This window comes from Chroicocephalus ridibundus, chromosome 8 (genome assembly GCF_963924245.1).
Source record: "Chroicocephalus ridibundus chromosome 8, bChrRid1.1, whole genome shotgun sequence".
Taxonomy (NCBI): Eukaryota; Metazoa; Chordata; class Aves; order Charadriiformes; family Laridae; genus Chroicocephalus; species Chroicocephalus ridibundus.
The window spans coordinates 5461329-5483527 of NC_086291.1; the positions used below are offsets into that span (position 1 = coordinate 5461329).

A 22199-nucleotide genomic window follows, 5' to 3' on the forward strand; every position below is an offset into this window, starting at 1 on the left:
AAGTAGTGGATGTGCACAGGTGTAAGAAAGCAACACCATCCAAAACAAGAACACCGTGCATTATTTATTATTAAGATAATAGTCACAAGATGAAAATATGTTTTCGTATGTTGGAAGAAAGAAAAAACGGCCATTGGAAGGACACTTGGTCGTGCTATCGCCCAAGTTGCCCCATACCTGTTTCCTCCAGCTTGCACGCAGACAGCAAAATTCCCCCACGGGCTCCTGGGCAGGCACAAAAATGCACAAGGAATCTCTAACTTCATTAGATATTAGTTAAGAAAAAAGGAGTGAGAGATCCATGGAGACTTTTGTGTTCGACCAAGGGTCTCTATCTCCCTGCTTTTTCTTCTGCATAACTGGGCTGAGATGCTTCATGCATAAATGAAGTGTTCCCAGCAGACAACTGGAAGCTTGAGCCTCAGTAAATTCAAGAGCAAGTGTAATTATTGTAGGAAAAATCTGGTCTTGGACTACTACAGCTATTAAGCAGACAGTGAATTGTCCTCTGTCCGCAAAAGACTGGGATAGAAGTGTCACTTTGTGTATTTCCCAAATTAATTGCAAAGCTCATTTCAATAGCGGGTATTGTAAATTATCAAAATAAAAGGACCTCTTACCGTGTTATCTGAATGTAATTAAAGTTCAGAATGACCCTGGGGCTTGTCTTTGCTAAACACGAAGTAATGTAGCTCATGGGGAGACTCGAGTGAGATGAAATGAAAACTGCCTTTTTGTGACCTTCGAGAGCACGTTAATGTAGTCCCTTACCTACTAATGCACTTCGGATGAGTTCAGAGAGTCCTTCTCCCTTCCTCGCCTACGCAAGAAGGACTACTCAAATAAGGGTTTTAATTTTTTTTTTTTTTTGATACTATTAAACCTAAATTGCTTTTGCCTGGGAGAAAAGCTGGGGATTGAAACTGGCCTCAGGCGGCCCCCACTGTTACCTCCCCATTACATATCACAGCCTCTCTGCACGTTGCTGTTAAGTCAGAACGACACAAAAAGGTTTCAGCCATGCTCAGAGAGGGCTGGTGGGGACGGACCCCACCGTCCCCGTGGTGGGAGCCACCCTGGCCGTCCGCCAAAGCTGTCTTCTTCCACATCTTCCAAACTTCTGCCATCCTTTGATATATAAATGGCTGCTTTGCGCAGCCAAGTGCCTCCTCAGCATCTAAGCAAGACTGTCGAAGCATTATATCTTTTCTTTTCTGATAGCAGCATCAGAAACACACCATATATATAATGAAAGTTATTTGTGGCACGTCTCCCAGGTGAAAGGCTGGGCTGGTTTGTGCAATCAGGCACAACAACAATTTCGCGCTGATAGGTGAGGTCGTTCGGGGGGGAGGCGCGCGCGAGAGATTTAAGCGGCAAGCAAGGCATACCACCTTAGAGGTGAAATTAAAGAACCTTTCTCAGAGGTGTTGTGCTCCAAAAGTGATATATATAAAAGTTATGGTTCCATTTATAACATTATGAATTGAACTTGTCTAAAATGCGTCTTGGATCCTCGCCTCTAAACCTGAATTAACTCTCTGAACCTCTGGCTTGCCGTGCTAGCCGTGCTGTCGCTAGCGACGCAGTCACCTTCAGGAGGGTGAGCCGCGAACTGAGGCCTTGGGGCTCTTCAGGAGCGTGGAAACACGGGCCGGGATGAGCAACGAGCTCTCTGCAGCAAAGCCTGAGTGGGAGTTTGCATCGTCACTTTGGGACTGTTCCCATCGCAAAGCTCTTTTCCCTGACACTGAAGGACTCTTAATGGGCTGAAGCTGCGGCAGGGGAGGTTTAGGTTAGATATTAGGAGGAATGACTTTACTGAAAGAGTGGTCAGGCCCTGGAACAGCCTGCCCAGGGAGGGGGTTGAGTCACCATCCCTAGAGGTGTTTAAGAAACGTCTAGATGTGGCACTCCAGGGCAGGCTCTAGTGGCAGAGATTGTAGGTTGGTTGTTTGTGGGTGTTTGTTTGGTTTTGGTGTGGGTTTTTTTTTTTTTTGTGTGTGTGTGTATGGTTGGACTCTATGATCTCAAAAGTCCTTTCCAAGCCTGAAGATTCTATGATTCTGTGACCCTTCACTGCCAACCTCTGATAAGAAGGCGCATAACTCCTCATTTACAACTCTTACGTATCTAAAATCAGATTAACTCGGCGTAAACGAACTTGGTCACGCACTTTTCCTCCCTGATAGTAACACAGGATTTTTGTTCCACTTCGAAAAGTCTCCACTTCAGTCCTCCAGGCTCTCTGCCCCAACAACGGGAGTTAATTTCTGCCTGCAGTATGCCTTCGTCTGTTAAATAGCGCCTGAAGAGCACATTCGGTACCGGGGCTGTCTACATGAGCCTAGCCCCAAGGTGAAGTTGTATTACAAGAGGTAACGTAATGTTGTTGTTGTTGTCCAGCAATTTGCATTTGTGCCTTCTTTATATGTAGATTTTTATTTTTAGTATATTCATATGGTTATCGCAGCGGGGGATACAGTTACTTAAAAGAATCATCCTTTTTTTATGCCAATGTTCTATTTATATTTTTTGTAGTACATTATTCAAGCAATACTGGAAATCTGTTTTTTGCTCCTGACTTGAAGACCATGGACATCTAACGACAGAGCCCTGTTCTTTCCTGTTCAGCTCGATACACCGTGCCCCCAGAGTTGTAGCTGAGCTTCTTGCTGTCGGTGTGACTGACACCTGCCATTTGTTCTCGCGTGGTTCCCCAGGGAAAAGCGCAGAGCAGACAGCCTTTCGTTCAGAGGTAGAGTGGGGTTTTTTTTTTAAGAAAATATAGAGATTGTTGCAACGTACAGAGGTTACAGAGATGTTAGATATGGCACGATGAAGAAACTGTGCCTGGCAATTGGAGCTCTGCCCTTGGAAAGTTCTCCGTTTCACACGTGCTTTTGCAGCACACATGGGCTCTCTCAGCTCAACCTCTCGGCAGGCGCCGGCGAGCTTTCTCTGCGCGGGAGCTTGGGAGAGAACTTCTGTTCTGCCAAGGAAGCAAAGCTGGTTACCAAGGTCTTCACCTCTGAACTTCAAAATCAAAATCCCAGCACAGATAGCTTCCAGAGAAGGGGTTAGATTTGGGAGGTGGCTTTATATTATATAGTAAACGGAAGACATGAGTCGAAATATTAAAAAGGATGTGAGACAAGTAATGAGTTTGCTATAGCTTGTGCTGCTGAGCAGATGCTCTCCGCTGGATGATGTTTCCGCAGTCCTGAAGGCCTTCTGCCCATGCGTCCTGCATCACTGCAGGGCAGGGAAAAGATGCTGCAGGCTGTACCTGACCCTGGTCATCAGCCTCCCGTGGCAGTGGGGTGACAGCAAACACTGCCTGCGGGTGCTGGCAGGAGCGGGCACTGTCACAGCGATGGTCCCACACTGTAGGTAGCGGTCGTGTCCTGATAAAAGGGCTGACCAACCTCTGCAACCACCAACATGCTTTTCCTCTGTGCATCAGTTGTGCATCTCGTTTCCTGAGGTTCAGCTGTTCTTCGTCCCCAGTTTAAATTCTTTGACCACTGAGTGCTCACGGTGAGATGGTGCATTGCAAGGACCAGCAACGCTCGCTGCCGTTTTTGTGCATCGGGCACGTGTCCCAGTTACTGAACCAGTGGCTGTGGAGAGGTGTGGGAAAAGTCCACCTAAGGACCAGAAGATGACCACTGGATGTGCCAGTGCTCATTGGGTGTCGGTGAACAGTGAACTGGTCTGATAATGCATCTTCTACCAGAGTAAACACTTAGCTTTAAACACGCGAGACGTTATACGGGCTTTATTGCTAAAAAGGAAGTATGCACTTAAATGTTTGTGGGGTCAGGGCCGTATTGCAGAGACAACCTTGTGGCTTGGTCAGATGGAAAACCTGGAACGTTGTAAGGCTTTGACATTAATTTCCTTGAATGCTACAGTCCTTCAGTGGGGCTGATCTTAAAACTTGTGAAGGGGCCGCATGGGTACCTGCACTGGCTCCTCCTAAACAAGCTTTGTCCTGGTCAGTAAAAGAAAATGTTAGCTTTTTGAATGCGGGGATCAATCATACTGCATTTTCTTAAATTCCTTGTTCATGCCAGTAATGCAAGACAGAACAAGCGGCTCGGTGGTGGAACAAGTGATCCTATCTCTCCCTCTGCTGGAAAACCACGATATGGCCTCCTGGCAGAAAAAGGGTGAGATGTGCAGGGAACCGGGCTGGGGTGGCTGCTCTGGCCCTCCCGGGGCCAGAATAAGGCATAAAAACTGAGCTAAAATCCCCCCTAGCACAAGGTTGTGCCCTGCTATCCCCTTTTACCCATTTTTCTGGGTTCTGAGGTGTTTCTTCAGATATATGGACCCTACTGCGTGGCACCCAGGAGCAGCCTTTTCCCTCACTCTGTGCTCCGTCTCCTTCCCCCGGTGCTGTCCCACATACGGGGCCAGTAGCTGTGACAAAGGAAAATAACTTGCCAGACCATCCTCAATCTATAAAATCATGACACTGGGCTAACGTTACCAGCGATTGTGTCACGGGCCATACTCGAATCTAGTTATCTTCCAAAGAAGACTGGACTGCCCAAAAATTTCCCTGGTCTTCACCAGTCACGCTGCTGCCCCTTTTAAACATCTGAAAGATTAGAAATAAATCGTATTCCCGAGATCTGCTGTTGGTTCTGGTCTATAGCAACACCTCTGTGAAAGCCAGAAAAAAAAAAAAAGCCAAATCTGTATCATACATCTATGACATGTGACAAATCCCATGAGTCACAAAGTAGCTGCAAAGAATAATGCAGGGAGAATAAGTTTGCCAAGTGCTGTGCTTGCAGCCCTTGGACTAATGTGTCTGTATAGGATAGTAATTGCAGCACTGCAAAAACTCCATCCAAATCATAAAATTTGAGATTTTTTAAGCAGGCTGAAATTGTTTGTTCTGGGGCGATTGTGCGCTCTCAGGAAGTGTTTGGTGCTGTTGCTCTCAGTAGTGGCATCTGAGGCTCCCATCTCCATCTCATCTGGGCTCCCCGGTTCAAGAGGGACAGGGAACTTGCTGGAGAGGGTGCAGCAGAGAGCTACCAAGATGATATGGGACTAGAACATCTCTCTTATGAGGAAAGGCTGAGGGATTTGGGTCTCTTCAGTCTGGAAAAAAGACGGCTGAGGGGGGATCTTATCAAAACTTATAAATACTTAAAGGGTGGGTGTCAGGAGGATGGGGCCAGGCTCTTCTCAGTGGTGCCGAGTGACAAGACAAGAGGTAATGGGGACAAACTTGAGCATAGGAAGTTCCACCTAAACATGAGGAGGAACTTCTTTCCTGTGAGGGTGGCAGAGCCCTGGCACAGGCTGCCCAGAGAGGTGGTGGAGTCTCCGTCTCTGGAGACACTCCAAACCTGCCTGGACGCGTTCCTGTGTGACCTGCTCTGGGTGACCCTGCTCTGGCAGGGGGTTGGACTAGATGATCCCCAGAGGTCCCTTCCAACCCTGTGATTCTATGATTTGGTTTTGTTGGAGTCAGAGCTGTGCCTGGGAACGCCTGTTCTGGGTTGGTGCTTCTGGTCCCCAAACCCAGACCAAACCCCAGGCTCCCGCTCCAAACTGCTGCCTGTTTAGTAAAGGCGGTGGACAAGGTGGTGGTTGTGTTTTGCTGGGACGTCTCCATCCATGGTGGTTTTGGCAGCGTTAGGTTGATGGTTGGACTCGATGATCTTAAAGGGCCCTTCCAACCTAGACGATTCTATGATTCTTACGGCAATTTGCAGCTTGGTGGGGAGCAATGGGAGGCACCAGCACTGCCGGGAGAGGTGAGGCAGGAGGGGAAGAGCTATTGAAGGGATTACTCCTTCCCTCCAGCCTTTCCAGGAGGGTGTAAAGTCCTGTTTTGTCGTCTCCTGACATACCTGTCTAGTTTCTCTAAGGAAATTGTGCCATGTGGCGCATTAAAAAGTGACTTACATAGAGCAGCGCCAGCTCTTTATCATCAGGCGTTCCCCAGAAAGGTCCAGAGCTGGAGAAAAAAGTCGGTTTCCACTTCTGCGGTGTTTGATCTACACAACACCACGGCTACAACACGCTCCCCGTGCAGTTATTATAGCCCAGCGTGATTTATGGCAGCCCTGGGGCTGCTGTCGGAGGGCGGTGAGGCAAGCGGGGACCCACCAGGGCTAGCACTCACAAAATGCGTGTTTTAAAGAAATCTTTGGCTTTTTTTTTTATTATTATTATTATTTTTTTGAGCCCATATAGAGGAATCTGCCCCGTCCTTTTCCGCAGGACCACAGCTCTGAAGTCACAGCCTCCCGATTCTGCAACAGCGCTTTAATTCACGGCCCGCGTTCATACCCCTGGGCGGGTCGTAAATCCTCCCCAGCTACCTGTACACAAAGCTGGCATTCATTTTCATCACATCGTGACTCCCGCCCCGGCTTGGGGGACTTCCCTGCCAACTCCCGGCTCAGCAGGACCCCCCTTTCTTCTCCGAGACCACCACGCAGCAGCAGGGCTTTTCATGTGGTGAGAAACGAGACTCATGCTTCGAGTCATGTCTCCAGTGACTGAGACTTTTTTTTCTCCTGTTTTTTTTTCCTGTTTTTTTTTGGTTTTTTTTCAGGTCTCATCCAGCTTGGCTCTGGGAAGCAGGGTCAGGTTAGGCTGGGAGAGCATGGGTCCCACTCGCGAGAGTGGTAGGGATGCTTGGGGCAATGCTTTCCCTGATGTCCATGTGCCGAGGAGGAATGTCCATCCGCAAGTCACGTATCACCCCGTTGCCCTCAAATCCATGGAGAGAAATCTGGGACATCTTCAGATTGGTGTCACATGGTTGGCCACCAGATCCCACACATTACGGACATACTTTACTGCTCCCTTTTCCCCCTAAATTCAAAGCCTGCTGTTGCTGCAGGGTTTCTTTTCCAGGCAGTTCTTTGGGAATGGTGTATATGAGAGGGCCGTGTCCTGGACTAGGACCCGTCTGTGATGGGTGAGTGTCGCCCAGGGTGCCGATGGCTCCCTGCCCACCCAAGCTCTATTGACAAACACCTCCGAATACTGCGCAGCGCCCGGGCTCCGTGCAACGGCCGGCTCTGCTCGAAGGAAAACATCAAGTGCTCCCGCAGAGAAAGATGAAATAATATTTGATCAGTTACGGAGGGAAAAAGAAAGTCCTGGAGCTCTCAGGTCACTTCTTGCTAAGCTAACCAGCTTTGGTTTTCCTGGGAGATGTGCTCCGTAACAACATGGGCTCAATGTTTGGACAGATTCTTTCAGGCTGTTCTCCAGGGCAGAGATACCCAGTGATGGGAAAAGTCTTGTTTGCCCTAATTTAACTGGTCTGTCCTTAGGACTCTGAGAAACAGCGCACCATGGAAAGAGTTGCATTGCCAGGGAATATGTGTGGGCATCAGCGAGGATGCCTGGTTTTGCTGTTTCTGTTTTTGTTTCTGCTCTCCAGAGATGAAGGAAACACTTGGTTCCTCCAGGGAAATGTCTGTTTTAATCACTCCGAGGTCTCTGGCTTCGGCTTGGGGAAGAGCCTGGTGCAGGCTGAGCTGCTGCAGTAGGATGGGTGTCACCCATGGGGAGACCTACAAAGAGGTGGGGGTAAGGATTGTTGCTGGGCATGGTGGGACTCCTCTGGTCTCCTCAGCTTCGCTTGCCCCAGGTGTGAGAAGGGACCTGAGAACTGGACACCATATGGACGCGGGTGCTATAGGGGCACCCATGCCACGGAGAAGTGCCCTTCCTTCCCTCAAAAAGCAAACCAAACCTGATTCTTCCCTTTCTCAGCCCATCCAAAGCCTGCCGCGGTCTCGACGTTCCTGGTTCGGGGAACCCGTGAGTGGGGTCAAGGGAGCGTGGCCAGGCAGGGTTGTGCTTCGCCGGCTCGGCTCAGCCCGGGTGAGGCTCTCCCCGCCCCGGGGCAGACCCACGCCTTGGCCCAGGTGCGTTTTCGGGCTCGCCCCGCCTCGCCGGGTGCTGCGGCGGCAGCGGCTGGGACGAGCCACGGAACGGGAAGCAGGGAAACATGCCACCGGGCTGAACCGCTGGAGCCGGCACGAAGAGGCGAAGGGATGGACGTGGTAACTGCTGGGGCACCGCTCCTTCCCACCCTCACCCCAGCGACGGGCTGCTTGGTCTCCTCCGTCTCCTCTGCCCACCCCCCCCCACCTCCCGGCCCCCGCTGAAAGATTTGCTGCTTGATTTTCTGCTGCTGATTCGTAGCTTTGGGGCTGTTATCTGCCCAAAGTGCCGGGGTGAGGTGTGCGCTCTCGATGCCGTGTTTGCTCTGCGTGGGGACCCCAAAGGGACAGCTTTTCTGCCCCAAAAGAGGGGTTGAGGGGCTCCCGCTGCCTGGTTTCTTCCCCCCCCGCCCGCCCTCGCTCTGAGATGAGCTGCGGTTGCTGACTCTTAATTTAACAAGAAGTAGAGGTGGACTTTTTTTATTTTATTTTTATTTTTTTCCGGGAGAAGCCAGCGGGTTAATGAGTAGCCGGTATCTGCGGCGTGCTCTCGTCGGCGTGCCCAGGGTGCCTGGGCTCGGCTCCAGCCGCCCCGCTGCGGGGCAGAGGGCAGCGCTGATTAAAGATTTACCCACGGGAGCACCCTCGGAAATCCAGATAAAAGAACGGATGAAACCAGAAAAATTTCAGGAGGGGAACGCGCAGTGCTTCCCCTCGGCTGGCCTGCGTGGCACATCTTGAGTGGGCTTTTTCTCTCCCGGCGTCGACGCGTTTTAGAAAAGCAAATGGAGAAAACTAATGGGAATTCAGTTTGGTTAATCTTTGGTACCGGCACAAACCTCCAGCTGCTGCTCTTTCTAAAAGGTGTCCTTATCATAGGCTTAAGCTGGGCTTTATCCTGCTTCCTAGAATGATATTAATGTTAGAAGAACATTTTATTTATAGGAAGAAAATATGGAAAACTTAGCTGTCCCCTGACTTTGTAATGCTCATAGCTTTCCGGCCAGTGGAAGTTTGTTTCCTTTTTATTTTTCTCCCTCTCTCATCTTGCATGGGCTTTTGCCAAATGTATTATTGTTATTCAGAGTGAATTATTTGGCCAGATGTAGCTGTAATGCACATTGGGAGCTTTTGGCAGTCCTTTAAATTTATTAGTGTATTCTCCCCACTTGTCAACTGGTCTAATTTACAGGGGAGCTGCGCTGAAGCCTCCCTGGGCTGGTGGGGCACTGGGACTTCGTGTGTGTCCCACATGCCTGCGACCCACCAGGCACCGTGTTTAGGCTGAGCATCTCCCTGAGCTGGCTTAAGGTGCTGGAGTCTCGGGGAGCTGGAGACTTGATCGGATGGGTCTGTGGCTTGAAACAGTCCCGACAAACATAGGAAGTTCCACCTAAACATGAGGAGGAACTGCTTTACCCTGAGCGTGGCAGAGCCCTGGCACAGGCTGCCCAGAGAGGTGGTGGAGTCTCCATCTCTGGAGACATTCAGAACCCGCCTGGATGCATTCCTGTGCCACCTGCTCTGGGTGACCCTGCTCTGGCAGGGGGTTGGACTAGGTGATCTCCAGAGGTCCCTTCCAACCCCCACCATTCTGTGATTCTGTGACTCTGACGGAAAATCATCCCCGCAGAGGCCGGGAGAACTCATTGCACCTCAGCCCTCTGCAAGGAAGTGGTGGGGGAAAATTGCATCAGGGCCATGCGTCCCTCCCACACCAGGTCTGCTCGTGACATCGGTACCAATATACCAGCAGGCTGCAAACTGAGGGAAACTGCGTTCTATCTGCACAGCGAGAGTGCAGATAGCAACGAGATAACCTTTCCGTTAATTAGGCAAATCATTTGAAGCTGCCATTTCAAGGCGAGAGGAATAACAACTCGAGGGGGGTGGGAAAAAGGGAGGCTCGTATCCATCCTTCTTTAATTAAAGGTAGTGCCAAGCTGGTGACCGTCACAGCCGTTTCTGTCACAGCCGGTGCCAGGGAGTGGCCTGACCCCAACCCCTGTTTCGCAGGAGTCCGCCTCGCCTGTGGCACGTTGAGCCATGCAGGTGCTTTTTCTTTTCTATTTTCTTCGTTTCCGAGGGCGCGGACGAGGGACCACGCACTACAGCAAAGGAAATCAGTAGGGAGAGGCAAACAGCATTGAACTCTTCAACTGCGGCGGCGGCACGTGCGAAAACTCGGAGCGATTGCATTAGGGCACCTCGCTGCTTTATTTCCTGTCTGGCATCGCTGGAGGGGTCGGGTACACGTGAGATTATTATTTTTTTGTTCCAAAATCTGATTCATCCTCCGTATGCCTCCGAAAACTCCCGTTCCCATCGGCTCGCCGCTGGATTAGGCTGTCTGGGCAGCTTACCCGGCATCGCGCTGCTGACCACTAATATGAAATATAATTGGAGCAATTCAGGCCTCTCCCCCAAGGGTTGTTTCTTTACATCATGCGCTACCCTGTGAAAGTAATAAAGTCAGTGAAAGGGGTTATTCAAGAGAAATTGTCAGTGTTTAATAAATCGTGCAATTAAATGCAATAAAACCTCAGTATGCTATTCATCTGTTCTGCCTTAACACTTAAGGCTGGGGCTTTTTTCAGAATAACGAAGTTCTGTCCTAGATAATTTTTTCCAATTTCCTCATTAGACATGTTCTCGTGAAGCCTTACAGTTCTCCGCACCGAGCTAAGCTGCCAGAGTAGTGCACCTAATGTAATCATGGCATATAAAAACTTATAGAGCAGTTCAAGGACTTAAGTAGCTCGTAAATTTTTCTTCATATTTTCTCCTCCCTAGTTCAGTTCAGGGCTGAATTGAAGCCACAACACTGCAGGCAAAAACTGTGGTCCTCTTTCTCCAGCACGGGACGGTGAGATTCCTGGGGACAAAGGCCCGAAACAAAACGTTCTTTAAATGGAGTTTTAAACTGTGCCGTCGCTGATCAGCTCTCTTTGTTCAAAACCGTATATAACCTGGGGTCTGGTAAATGTACCGGAGAGGAATTGAGTATCTTAGCCTGTATTCATCACATGGACTGGGAGATGCTCTTGCTGTCCTTGCATCCTGCGTGTTTGATTTGTGTGTCCTCTGCTTCGTGGGGTGGGAACAACAGCAAGGGGAGAAGCATCCAAAGAGCCACGGGGACCCTGAGCTGAACCAACATGGTGGAGGAAGAAGGTTTTGTCCCAGGGGTCATTTGGAGCCCACCAAGGGGGATGTTTGGTGCTTCTCTTCCCATGGTGGAATTTTCTAGAGGAGGCAGGGAATGGACTGGGGATCTCTGGAGCAGCATCGCCCTCTCCTCTGGCTGGTACTTGTGTACTGAAAATGAAGTGCAGCTTTCCTGCCCGGCAGGTGCACAAGCGGTATCGCAGCACCTCTGCTGGGAAGCTCTAATGTTCATTTTAGTGTTTGCCTGGGTGTCTCGAAGGAGATTCTCCAGCACTGGGTGATGTTGGGGAGCAGGAGCCCTCTCTGCCGTTCCCGCTGGCTCTGCTTGGTTGCGTTGCCGTGCTCTGCTCCTGTGTTTTCCCCTTATCTCTGCTCTATTGCCTTTATCCGGAGTGATTTGTCACCCTTTGGCGGATCCTTTGAATGAGTTAATTCTGCTCACCTGCTTCAAAAGTTTCACCAGGCTCTGCATATCCTTGGTGACCAGGGTGGAGTCTGTGGCCTCCTTCTCTCTGAAAGGATCATGATGGTATAAATTGCCTGTGGCCACCTCTGAAAGCAGATGTTTTGTGTTCTCCTCTCTTCCCCCTCCCAGGAAGGTGTGACTAATATCAGAGCCCTACGAGCAAAATTTCAAAACGACTCCAACTTGGCCCACAAGCTGGTGCAGCCGCGCAGGAAGCCTCCCACTGAGATCCCACCCAAGCCGGGCTCTGGAGGTAACGCCGTGTCCAGCCCTCTGCCTCTGAGTAAGAGAGAAGTGATAAAACCTAAGCATGAACCTGCCCAACCTGCTTCCCAACCCTCTGCGCTCACCCAGTGCAACCCCTTGGCATGGCCTCGAGCCAAGCTGGGTTACACGGAGCCGACGGGGCACAACGAAGACCACAAAGACAATGTCTTGGAGAAAGGACTGAGTTCTCCTGAGAAAGGTCCAGAGAAGCCTCTGCCATCCTCTTGCATTGATTGGCAAGGACCAGCCCAAACAGCTCCAGAAGACCCTTCGCTCACGAATTCTTTCCACCGTGCCCTGAAGATCTGGGAAAATGCTTTATCCTGCGGCGAGAAAGCAAATGTCATGCTCCCAACCCAACGGGCAACAAACTTATACGTGCACCCTTGCCCGGAGCAGAGGGCAATGAGTGCTCCGGCTGCATCAGGTGGCAGCAGGACGCGACCCTCTGGAAGCAAGCCCATGCTGGACTTGCCTGCCCAGAAGAAGGATGCACTGCGTGGCAGCGGGACGGCTCTTCCCCAGGCTCCCAGAGGACACAGGGGCTCTGATGGAGCTGCTGCTGAGAGCGCGGTGGCAACTGCGTTCTGCCAGGCGGGTTATCCTGCACCAGGAAAGCAACCTCAGCACCAGAAAGGTATAGTAGGCTGTACTCTTGACAGTGAGCATACGAGCACGTGTGTGTATAGGCGCTCTGAAGGTGCAGGATACAGCAGCTGAAGAGAGAAGCTGCTGTGAGTTGGGACCCTTAAACAAGAGGTGAAACTGGCCCATTGGAGCACTCCCTTCCTTCCCTGGAGGTCCTGTAGATAAAAAATGGGTCTCAAACTGCTGCTGAGCTTGGGGAAGGTGAGGGCTCCCCATCTCCACCAAATTTTTTAAAACTCACGATGAGGGTGGTGAGCCCCTGGCCCAGGTTGCCCAGAGAAGCTGTGGATGCCCCATCCCTGGAGGGGCTCAAGGCCAGGTTGGACGAGGCTTTGAGCAACCTGGTCTGGTGGGAGGTGTCCCTGCCCAGGGCAGGGGGGTGGAACTAGATGATCTTTATTGTCCCTTCCAACCCCAACCATTCTATGATTCAGTAAGAAATTGTCCACATTTTTAGAGTAGGATGAAGAGTGAGGGTAGGGGAGTATCTTCAGTTTTGGCCTGCTTCGGCCTTGTAAATGTGGCTATAACCTGCTATTATGTTTTCACACAGACATATAAAGGCTTGGCTTTTTTGCAAAGACAGCTTAGTTCAAATTAAAATGGCGTAAACGTGAGCTCCGCTCCCTCCCAGCTTTGAGAAAGGTCATGTTTGAGCTCGGAGAGCACATTCTCCTTGCAATATTTCTTCCAGAAACCGGTGCTAGGAAACTGGGATGCCGCGAAGTTCTCCTTGCTGACGTCACGCCGAGTGACGGGGCACTGAAAAGATTAAGTTTTTGTTTACTCTGGAAAGCCACCTCGCTCAGGCTGTGTGTGGAAAACAGCTACGCCTCTAAACCCTGGCAGATTAAACTGTTATCGGTACAGAAAATTAGGCTGGTATTTTATAATCCAGAGGAAGGGAGCTGTCGAGAGCTGAGGCCCCAACATGGTTCACTTTGTAAAAATCTGCGAAAACGGACATTTCCATTTACTTTGCCATTCTGACATGGCAAGAGCCCCACTGTGTGACGGGGACGCTGAAACTGGGAGGGAGCAGGGCTGGTTAGAAATGTCTGTATAACAACTAATGGTCCTGCACAGATTTTTTGCTGAAAGGAGGGCTAATTGCTGCCTGTGCTTGTGCTTCTCCGGAGCAGAACCGGAGCCTCCCTTCTGCCAGCCCCGAGCAGGAAAATGGTTTGACAGCCCCGGGAGCAAGTGGCCAAGAGTTAAAGCTCTCCCTTCAGTCGAATCCCTGGGTCCAGCCCCCGGGAAGCCGGCAAGACCCCCGAAGTTTGATCTCAGCGCTTTCCGAAGCTCCGCGCCTTCGGTCCACAGAGGAAATGAAACAAGTAAGAGATTTCTAGTCTTTCTCCCCAAACCTGTTCTGCAGAAAATGAATACTAATTCGCCGTTTATTGATATCTATAAAGCCCCCATTCCAAGCACGTGGAAATAAGACGCTGTTACTTGTTTCTAACATCTTCCTCAAACATGAAAAAGAGCCCAACAGTTTCAGTGAGGCTGATCTGATTTTTTTTTTATTATTTTTTTTTGCTCTTACTCTGGAAAAGGGATCTGCTTTTCCAGGCTGGACGTCATCCCCCATGCAGAAACCCACTTTCTTCCCGACTGCAGCGCGTTGTGAGCCCTTTACAGCTGGCTGTAAAGCAACAGCAGCTGCGTCCGCGCCGAGCCGATCTTTATCGCTCCGCTTCAGTGGGAAATGCCTTGACTCTGCGGCTCACAACTGTGGGAAGGCACAATAAAATCGGTAGAAACTGGTCTGCTAATCCCCCCCTTCTGTTTTGAATACAACAGAGGGCAACGTCGTTAAATGTTCCAACATCAAGAAATGCAAAAGTTCAGTTTCCCATAATAAAATCCTATTGATGTTGCATAATGGAATATTCTGGACCGCTTATTAAGCTGCTAAATAGTTTTTCTTTATAGATACAGGCTTAATTATAGCCAGATCTTTAGGCAGAACTCAAAGGGAGCTGCTTTTCTAGGAAGGGCTCGGCTAAACTCTCTTTGGCTTTACTGTGCCAGTGCTTATCGGTCTGCCCTGGCCTTGATAAGAATAAGAGAGAGGCTTTCACTGAAACTCTTTTCTAACCTATTTGCCTTTTCTAACTATATTAATTTGATTAAGGAAACTAGTTAGATTTATATGTCATTGTCTCCATGCTCTCTAAATATTGCTCAATTATTGATCTCTAGAAAGCCTGAGGTTGTTGCCTGGAAACATGAAATAACGACGTATTAACATAGCCACATCCCTAGTTTCTGCTGGCAATCTTATTTCACGCCTGCCTTTGTGTGTGGTGTGCTGCCTTGAGCGAGGGCCCTCCCCGTCACACCTCCCCGTCGCTGCAGCCCGTGTTCTGTAGGAGAGTGGTCTTGCCTTCAAAGGCTAATCCTCTGTGTCTTTGTGTGCAGCTGCTGATGAAGAGGATTACTTGACTCCTGAAAGGTGAGTTTGTGGTGAGGCAACGTGTGGCTCGTAGGTGACGGGAGCACCCCCATCCCGTGATGCTGGGGCATCCCAAGCTTGGGCAATCCCAAGCACAAATACAGGCTGGGCAGAGAATGGATTGAGAGCAGCCCTCAGGAGAAGGACTTGGGGGTGTTGGCAGATGAGAAGCTCAACACGAGCCTCCAGTGTGCGCTCGCAGCCCAGAAAACGAACCGCATCCTGGGCCATATTGAAAGAAGGGTGACCAGCAGGTCGAGGGAGGTGATTCTGCCCCTCTGCTCCGCTCTGGTGAGACCCCACCTGGAGTACTGTGTCCAGCTCTGGGTCCCCCAACATAAGAAGGACATGGACCTGTTGGAGCAAGTCCAGCGGAGGGCCACAAAGATGATCCGAGGGCTGGAGCACCTCTGCTATGAAGACAGGCTGAGAGAAAGTGGGGTTGTTCAGTCTGGAGAAGAGAAGGCTCTAGAGAGACCTTAGAGCCCCTTCCAGTCCCTAAAGGGGGCTACAGGAAAGCTGGGGAGGGACTCTTTATCAGGGACTGTAGCGATAAAAAGAGGGTTAACAGTTTTAAACTGGAAGAGAGGAGATTTAGATTAGATATTAGGAAGAAATTTTTCCCTCTGAGGGTGGTGAGCCCCTGGCCCAGGTTGCCCAGAGAAGCTGTGGCTGCCCCATCCCTGGAGGGGTTCAAGGCCAGGGTGGACGGGGCTGTGAGCAGCCTGGTCTGGTGGGAGGTGTCCCTGCCCAGGGCAGGGGGGTGGAACTAGATGATCTTTAAGGTCTCTTCCAACCCGAACCATTCTATGATCCCCGTGCAGCCTGGAGGGAACATCCCACTCCCGTAGACAGTGATTTGATGCAGCTCTGGGGGTAGGGCGAACCTACGTGGCAAGCTCAAAGCCGGCTGGGATGACCTTCTCCTAAAGTAGAAAGCTTCCTCCCTATTTTCTCCTCCAAGCTCTTTCAGCAGCGTGGAGAGCCCTGCTGTGTTCGTTAGGTCTGGTTCAGCTGGTTGGAGGGAAACACTGCCAGTGCTTTGCTTGCACCCACCCACTGCACGTTTTCCCTTCCTGTTTGCCATGCACTTAAGCTCGGTGTTTTTAGGAAAGAGGTGCTTTTGAGAACTGTTGCTGAAACAAAGCCCTGACGTAACTGGCAGGTGCAGAGGGTTGGGGTTTTTTTTGCCAGCAGCAGAGGAACTTGCCCTCCTGCGTGTTTGTGCGGCCACTGCCCTCCCTCCCCATCCCCAGGACTTTCAGCTGTCTCCAGATGGTGAGATTTTTATTGAGCGGTGGTCCACACTCGCTCACCAGAGGACGTGAGCCAACCGGTTCAGCTTCTGATTCCAGAAGTGTCTGAACCTGCCTAAAAATCTTGCAGACGGAATTGGTTTTGCATACAAGGGGATCCCAGCTTTTTCTGGTACGTCTCTGGCTTGCCCTGAGTGGGTCGTGTAGTGGTCCTGGCTCCGTGCCACAGGGACAGCAAAAGTGGAGAAAAAGATATTCGTGTGCGTTGTTTTGTCTTAGATGCGGGAATACGCAGCTAGGAAAACAGGAAACAATGGCTGAACCAGAGCAAAAAGAGGTGAATTCTTAAAATACTTTCTGTGCCCACACAATGAACTCTCGCGGCTAACGACACAGCGAGTTGTGCTTTTCACATCATGAGGTGTTCCTGCCAGCCTTGGCTCGTGTTTTGTTTAACTTTTAACCTGTACTTGTCAGAAGAGAACTGGTCAAAAAATAACCGGCTCCAAGGCTGTCACGCACCACAAGGAAGCTGTCCTGGTAATATATTGTAGCAAGATTAGCTATCTTCCTCTAATACTTGTGGTGTGGTCTCTACAATAGGTCACTTGTTAAATATTAACCGTGTGATAACTGGGGAAATGAGTGAAATGAACTCCAGAACGAAAGCAAAATCGCGGGGGTTTGGGGGCAGAAATTCGCCTCCCTGAAGCCCAGGGAGCCTCACCTCTAATGAAGCCCGGTCTCGTAGAGACGCTGACGTAGTTTTTTGTGCCAGCTAATCTTGAGCTCTGGTTCCTTGTTTGGGGATAAACACTCTGTCTTCACTGGTGCTACTCAAGGGTCCATCAACCCAGCTGTATTTCAGGATGGGTGTAGCACTGGGGTCTATATAAAGGGCTGTCTGGTGTCCGGCCAAGCTCTCGGGATGCTGTTTTCTCCCGGGTTTTATCCCCAGGGTTGGGCTGGGGAAGTGAAGGGTAGGGGTTTTCCTGGTCTCCTCTTCGTTAAGCGATGGCACGTGGGGACAAAATACCTGCTTGCGGTATTAATGCACTATGTATATGTGTGTCCCCGTGAGCGGGACCTATGTGTCGAAAACATGCTGTGGGACCAGCAAGCTGGCAGGCACTGCTCCCAGTACTGGGGGGCTGCAAGGGAGAGCAGGGGGGCAGCTTTCGGCATGAACACAAGCTTCTGCTCGACTTCAGGTGTCCTTTCTTACTCTGATTTCTCTACTGTTAAAATGCACCTTGAGGTCCTTGTTCCTCTTGTTCTGGTTTGCAACAGCTACTTAGTCCTGACTGTGTTGATGCTGCGTTGTGACGGCAGGGTCATTCAAGGAAGACCAAACCCTCCCTGAGGTTTTTTTTATAGGCTTACTGTTAAAAGACGGAGGTTCTCACTATAACTCTTCCCGAGGCTCTTTCACCACCCTAGCCTGTCCCCCGCAGGTCTTGCAAGCTGCGTCTTGTGCATTTGCCGCTTCCCAGTACGCTCCCGAGCTGCCGAAACCTCGGCTGCCGTGGGCGGAGGGGAAGCCTGGGGGCTTTGCCTGGGAGCTCTGGGAAAGCTTGGATTTCTCTCTGCACCCATTCCCAAACAAATCCGATTTGACTTGCCGGAGGAGGAAAAGAAAAAAGGAGAATGAGGAGATGGGGACGGGGCTGGGAAGCCCAATGCTCGAGGCTGTGCGGTGCTGTGGCTGGGACACCTCGTGTCCCCCCCGTGGATGGCAAGTGCCACTCGCCGTGTCAGCGTGCAGTGCGTCCCTTGATAAAGCTCAGGAGCAGGACGTTTATACGTGCCCTCTGATGTTTGTGTTTTCCCCTTCCTGTTTCCTGAAGCGAGAACCAGCATGCCAAACGGTGCAGCGGGGTTGTCATCAATTTTTAAGTCGCGGTGGTAGGTTTGAAAAATGCTGCGCTCCGATTTCCTTGGACCTTTTGTTCTGTGTCTGCTTGAGGGATCGCTGTAGGCAGAAGCCCATAATCCCAGTATGAAGTCTCCTGATGTGCCACGAGCCCTATAAATGCTGCCGGTCCTCCCAAAGGAAAAGCAGTGGGGGTGTGGAGTCGGGGGGAGGCTCGGCTTTCTTGTAGGCTCAGTATCAAAGCACTCGAATTCCTTGTCCTTAAGACAAATTTTTTTTCTTTTTCAGACTTCTAAAAGGACGAGAAAAAAAAAAAAATCACTTGTCTCTTTTCTCTCATCTTCTCAGTGCTCAACTTGAAGAGCAGCATAATGATGAAGAAACCCCGATGTACCTGAATCAGTCTGGGGACGCCACAACCTTGTGTGTCATTGAAGGTACTTCGCAAGGCGAGGTTGCGAGGCGAATTACACGCTATCTGGGACAGAGCCTTTAAAAAAGGAAATAATGTAGTTTCTCCAAGCTGAAAAAAAGCAGCTGCACATTGGTAGGGGTGACCAAAGATGACTGCCTCTATTGTCCCTCTGGGCACTGTCGCAGAATGAGGCACGGACAAAAAAGAACCAGCATGTTGGTGGTGAGACGGTGCTCAGTGTAAAATTGCGCTGGGGAAAAGTTAAAGAGACACTACCCATGTAGAAGAGAAAGAAAATAAGGTAGTGAGGCAAACCTCAGCATCTTCTTGGGAACAGGGTTTTTTTTCAGGGTACAGAACTTCTCCATCTCCGTCACTACTTCTTCACAGTGTAATTTTCTCTATCAGAGTTGCCACTGCTCTGCTTTTACTTTTTTTAAAGTTTTCCCTTTTGGGGGAGGTTAGTTTCTGCCTTGTGCATTGGTTTTCTCTCCCATTGGAACAGGAGCCAAGCAACTTCCCTGGGGGAGCCCACCACAGCCCTTTTGGGTTTGCCCCAGGGGCTATGAAAACTGTGGCCAGCCAAGCTCGATGCCGCAGTCCTCTGAATGTAAGCCAACATTCCAATAGCAAATTGAAGGACGTGGCCAGTAGGACACGGTGAATGTACCACGGTGAATGGGTGCCTGGACGCTGAGCATGTGGGCTGAAGCCGGGTTTTGCAACTTAAAGTGCAGTGACTTTAACACTGACTGAAATGTAATACTTGTTCACAAATATCTTTTCTAGTACCTAAGGAAGAGCCTCAAGAGTACAAGGTAAGTGTCCTCACAGCTGCTTTTGATCTTCTAGGCTCGACTGTACCATACATATAGTGCGTTCTATCTTAGAAATTTTTAATATCTGTATTTCTTATCTGCTGAGTATTTCTTTGTGTGTGTTGTCTGTGAAGACTCTCAAAACCTAAGTAAGAAATTGCATGAGGACTAATGAGGTTTCCAAACACACTAGGGGAGAGAGTCAATTCCCTCGACTTCCTCTGCAATCATGTAAGGAAGTGATAACACCATCTGGACGTTGGTGGTAGACCAAGTAAGTGTCAACCACCGATATCAAGATCATGAATTCTTGGAGGGAAAATCCACTGAATTGTTCTGGAATTTCCTGTCAAAGGTGGGGCTGGTGCTGGTAATCCCTCTGTGAAGGCATAAAAGCAAAATTGAGCCAAGTTCCTTCTCACGGCAGCACGCTTTGAGCTTTGGCTCATAAGTGAGGGCGACTGTTGTGGGCACGGCTGTATGGGTTTTCATCCCCTCCTGCTGGATATCTCTGCTGCAAACTATGACCTGACTCTGGTCATTTTACCCTGGCTACAAAGGGGGTGGAAGCTTACCTTGGCAGTGGAGATATCCTGCAGTGAAGGCAGGATAGTGCATCGCAGAGGGCAGGAATTGCTACAGCTGTCCCCAGAGAAGACCTGCTTGGTTGTACGGCCGGGCTCTCGGGGGGTAGCTGGGCTGAGAGAACACGTCGCCTCGTGCCAGGGGATGATCATGTACTGGGTATCAGTTCCGGCTCTGCTGAAAGAGGAGAAACGACTCGTTGGAAAACGTCAAACTCCACTTTCAAGTCCTGACTTGCAAAGCAATCAAATTGTCCAGGAAATAGCACAGGTTTCCAAATGCACTTATCTGTGCGTGATTTGCAGAGACGTTCTCTGGCTTGGCCGTAGTCTTATTTTATGGTTGGTTGGAAAATTCTTTATTTAATAAAAAAACCTTCCTCCTCTTCTGTAAGCTCTCCAACCTGTAATTGCTTTCATTCTGACCAGTAGCTGCACTGGCCTGATCCCTTGCACTGTTATATTATCCCTGTACAGTTTGTCAATATGTGTATCCCCTGTCCTGCAAAGTAGAGGAAATATCCTTGTCTGATGACTATTCCAAACGTAAAATGCTTCTGGGCTTTCTGAAGAAATATTTCTTTAAATACTAGATGACAGTTGAGGCCTTGTATAAAAGCTCAACTGCTGAGAAAAGCAGAGTGGCTGAAGGCTTTCCTCTTCTTTATTCTAGAAACAGAAGACCTTTTTCTTTGCCAAATCCAGGTAATTTCCTTTCCTTTCTCTCGAGCTTCTAACCCCACAACTAACCCAGGTTAGGGTTAGAATATTGTAACACTCAGTAAATAGAAAGAAATTTCATATATTTCATGACCAAGACAATGTAGACAATGATGCTCTTCTCTGTCAGCACTCATGGTTTACAAGATTATTTTCATTCTAAAGCAATATCTGGAAGGGAGATTTTCTTCTCTCCTCTGGCACACCAGAAAATCCATTGTCTTTTCCTGCTGAAACCTGAACTCTTTCAGCATAAGAAGGGAGAGGTGTGAGACTCGCATACTGGGACGCCGGGTTCCAGGTCCAAAGCCGTGTGGTAAAGGCAAGGTCCACACTGAATTTCACCCTATAAATGTCACCTTTCAAACTCCTTGCAGTGTGCAATTACTGTCACTGGCTGACGGCTGGGTTTTTTGATGGGGGTTGAAGAATCATGTGATAAAAGGGGGCCTCTTCAGTGGGAAAAGTTGTGATGCTGGAAAAAAGGTATCATGTTCTGCCTCCTGTTGCTGTATCTTCTTCCCTAAATTGCAATATAGTGTGGTGAGAGGCACATCTCACCGCCAGGTACCACCAATGGCAAATAGATCCAGCTTTTCCATTGCTGCTACTAGAAAACAATCATCTTAGTTTGTCTCTTTTCCGAGAGTGATTGCCATCACCCCAAGTAACCAGTGGCCTTTAGATTTGGATTTGCCCTTACTTTTAGTACTGGTGGTCTTTTTGGCATCTACCTCGTTCAGACGGAAAATGACTGTTTATTTGGGCACAACCATAAAGCAATCTGTCTGCCTGTGACTTTGCTAAAGCGTCTCGGTTCCAAGATGTCTCTCATTTCTGACATTTTCAGTCCTGGAAGAGCCATAATAGAGGATGAAAAAGAGGAAAAAACAAGTCTTGAAGGAGAGAAACAGGAAGGAAAGAAAATTTTCAAGGTACTGTATCCTTGAGATTACTTTTAATAAATACTGTAGGATGTCTTTTCTCCTTCTATCCTCCCTTTCTTTGGGAAACAATTGAAATTTGAGTCCTCGGTCCTGGAGTTTGAGGCCTGGGGTTTTTCTGCCTCCTCTTTTGCCTGCTCAATGTTCAGCTGCTGCTGCCTAAAAGGCAGGTGGTGCTGCCAAGCAGCACCTATGTCTGCCAGAAAGCCCTGATGGAAAAGGGTGTGAAACTGTTTTAAGTCCACAGAAAGATAACTTATATTCTTATAGACGTATATATGTAAGTTATGTTAACTCATATTAGAAAGCTGTTTCTAAAGACTCTATTGACCAAACCAAATGTCTGATCTCAGACAGGTGAAAATGAATACGTATCTCCCATTAGCCACACCAAGGAAGGTGGTAGAGGTGGGATGAAGGTGCCACAAGTGAAGCACGATGTGACCAGTGCCCAGACTGCGAAGCGTCCTACCCCACAAGGGCTGGCAAAAGACGGAGCGAAGTTCTGTGAGTATCTCATTGCGCTGTTGAGTGTTTCCTCAATCCTCAGGCCCATCTGTTGCCCAAATGTCTCTTCCATATGGGAAATAATGTTAAATTTGGATACAACTCCTGAACCAATTTAGTTAAACCAGGGCAAAA

At 49.5% G+C, this 22199-nt stretch overlaps 1 protein-coding gene across 4 annotated transcripts in view; it reads left to right on the plus strand.

The window, feature by feature from the left end:
- The first annotated feature begins 7904 nt into the window (after positions 1-7904).
- The window catches only part of FYB2 (FYN binding protein 2), a 28031-nt gene continuing 13736 nt past the window's right edge, over positions 7905-22199 (plus strand). For all 4 annotated transcript variants that reach the window (XR_010072148.1, XM_063342701.1, XM_063342702.1 and 1 more), the window contains exons 1-9: positions 7905-8057; positions 11701-12475; positions 13629-13823; positions 14914-14947; positions 18425-18513; positions 19281-19309; positions 20567-20598; positions 21464-21548; positions 21911-22064. Coding sequence is in view for 3 of the 4 variants with exons in the window: in XM_063342701.1 (XP_063198771.1) it covers positions 8049-8057; positions 11701-12475; positions 13629-13823; positions 14914-14947; positions 18425-18513; positions 19281-19309; positions 20567-20598; positions 21464-21548; positions 21911-22064 (1402 nt within the window). In the remaining variant the exon portion in view is untranslated. The remainder of the gene's footprint in view (positions 8058-11700; positions 12476-13628; positions 13824-14913; positions 14948-18424; positions 18514-19280; positions 19310-20566; positions 20599-21463; positions 21549-21910; positions 22065-22199) is intronic.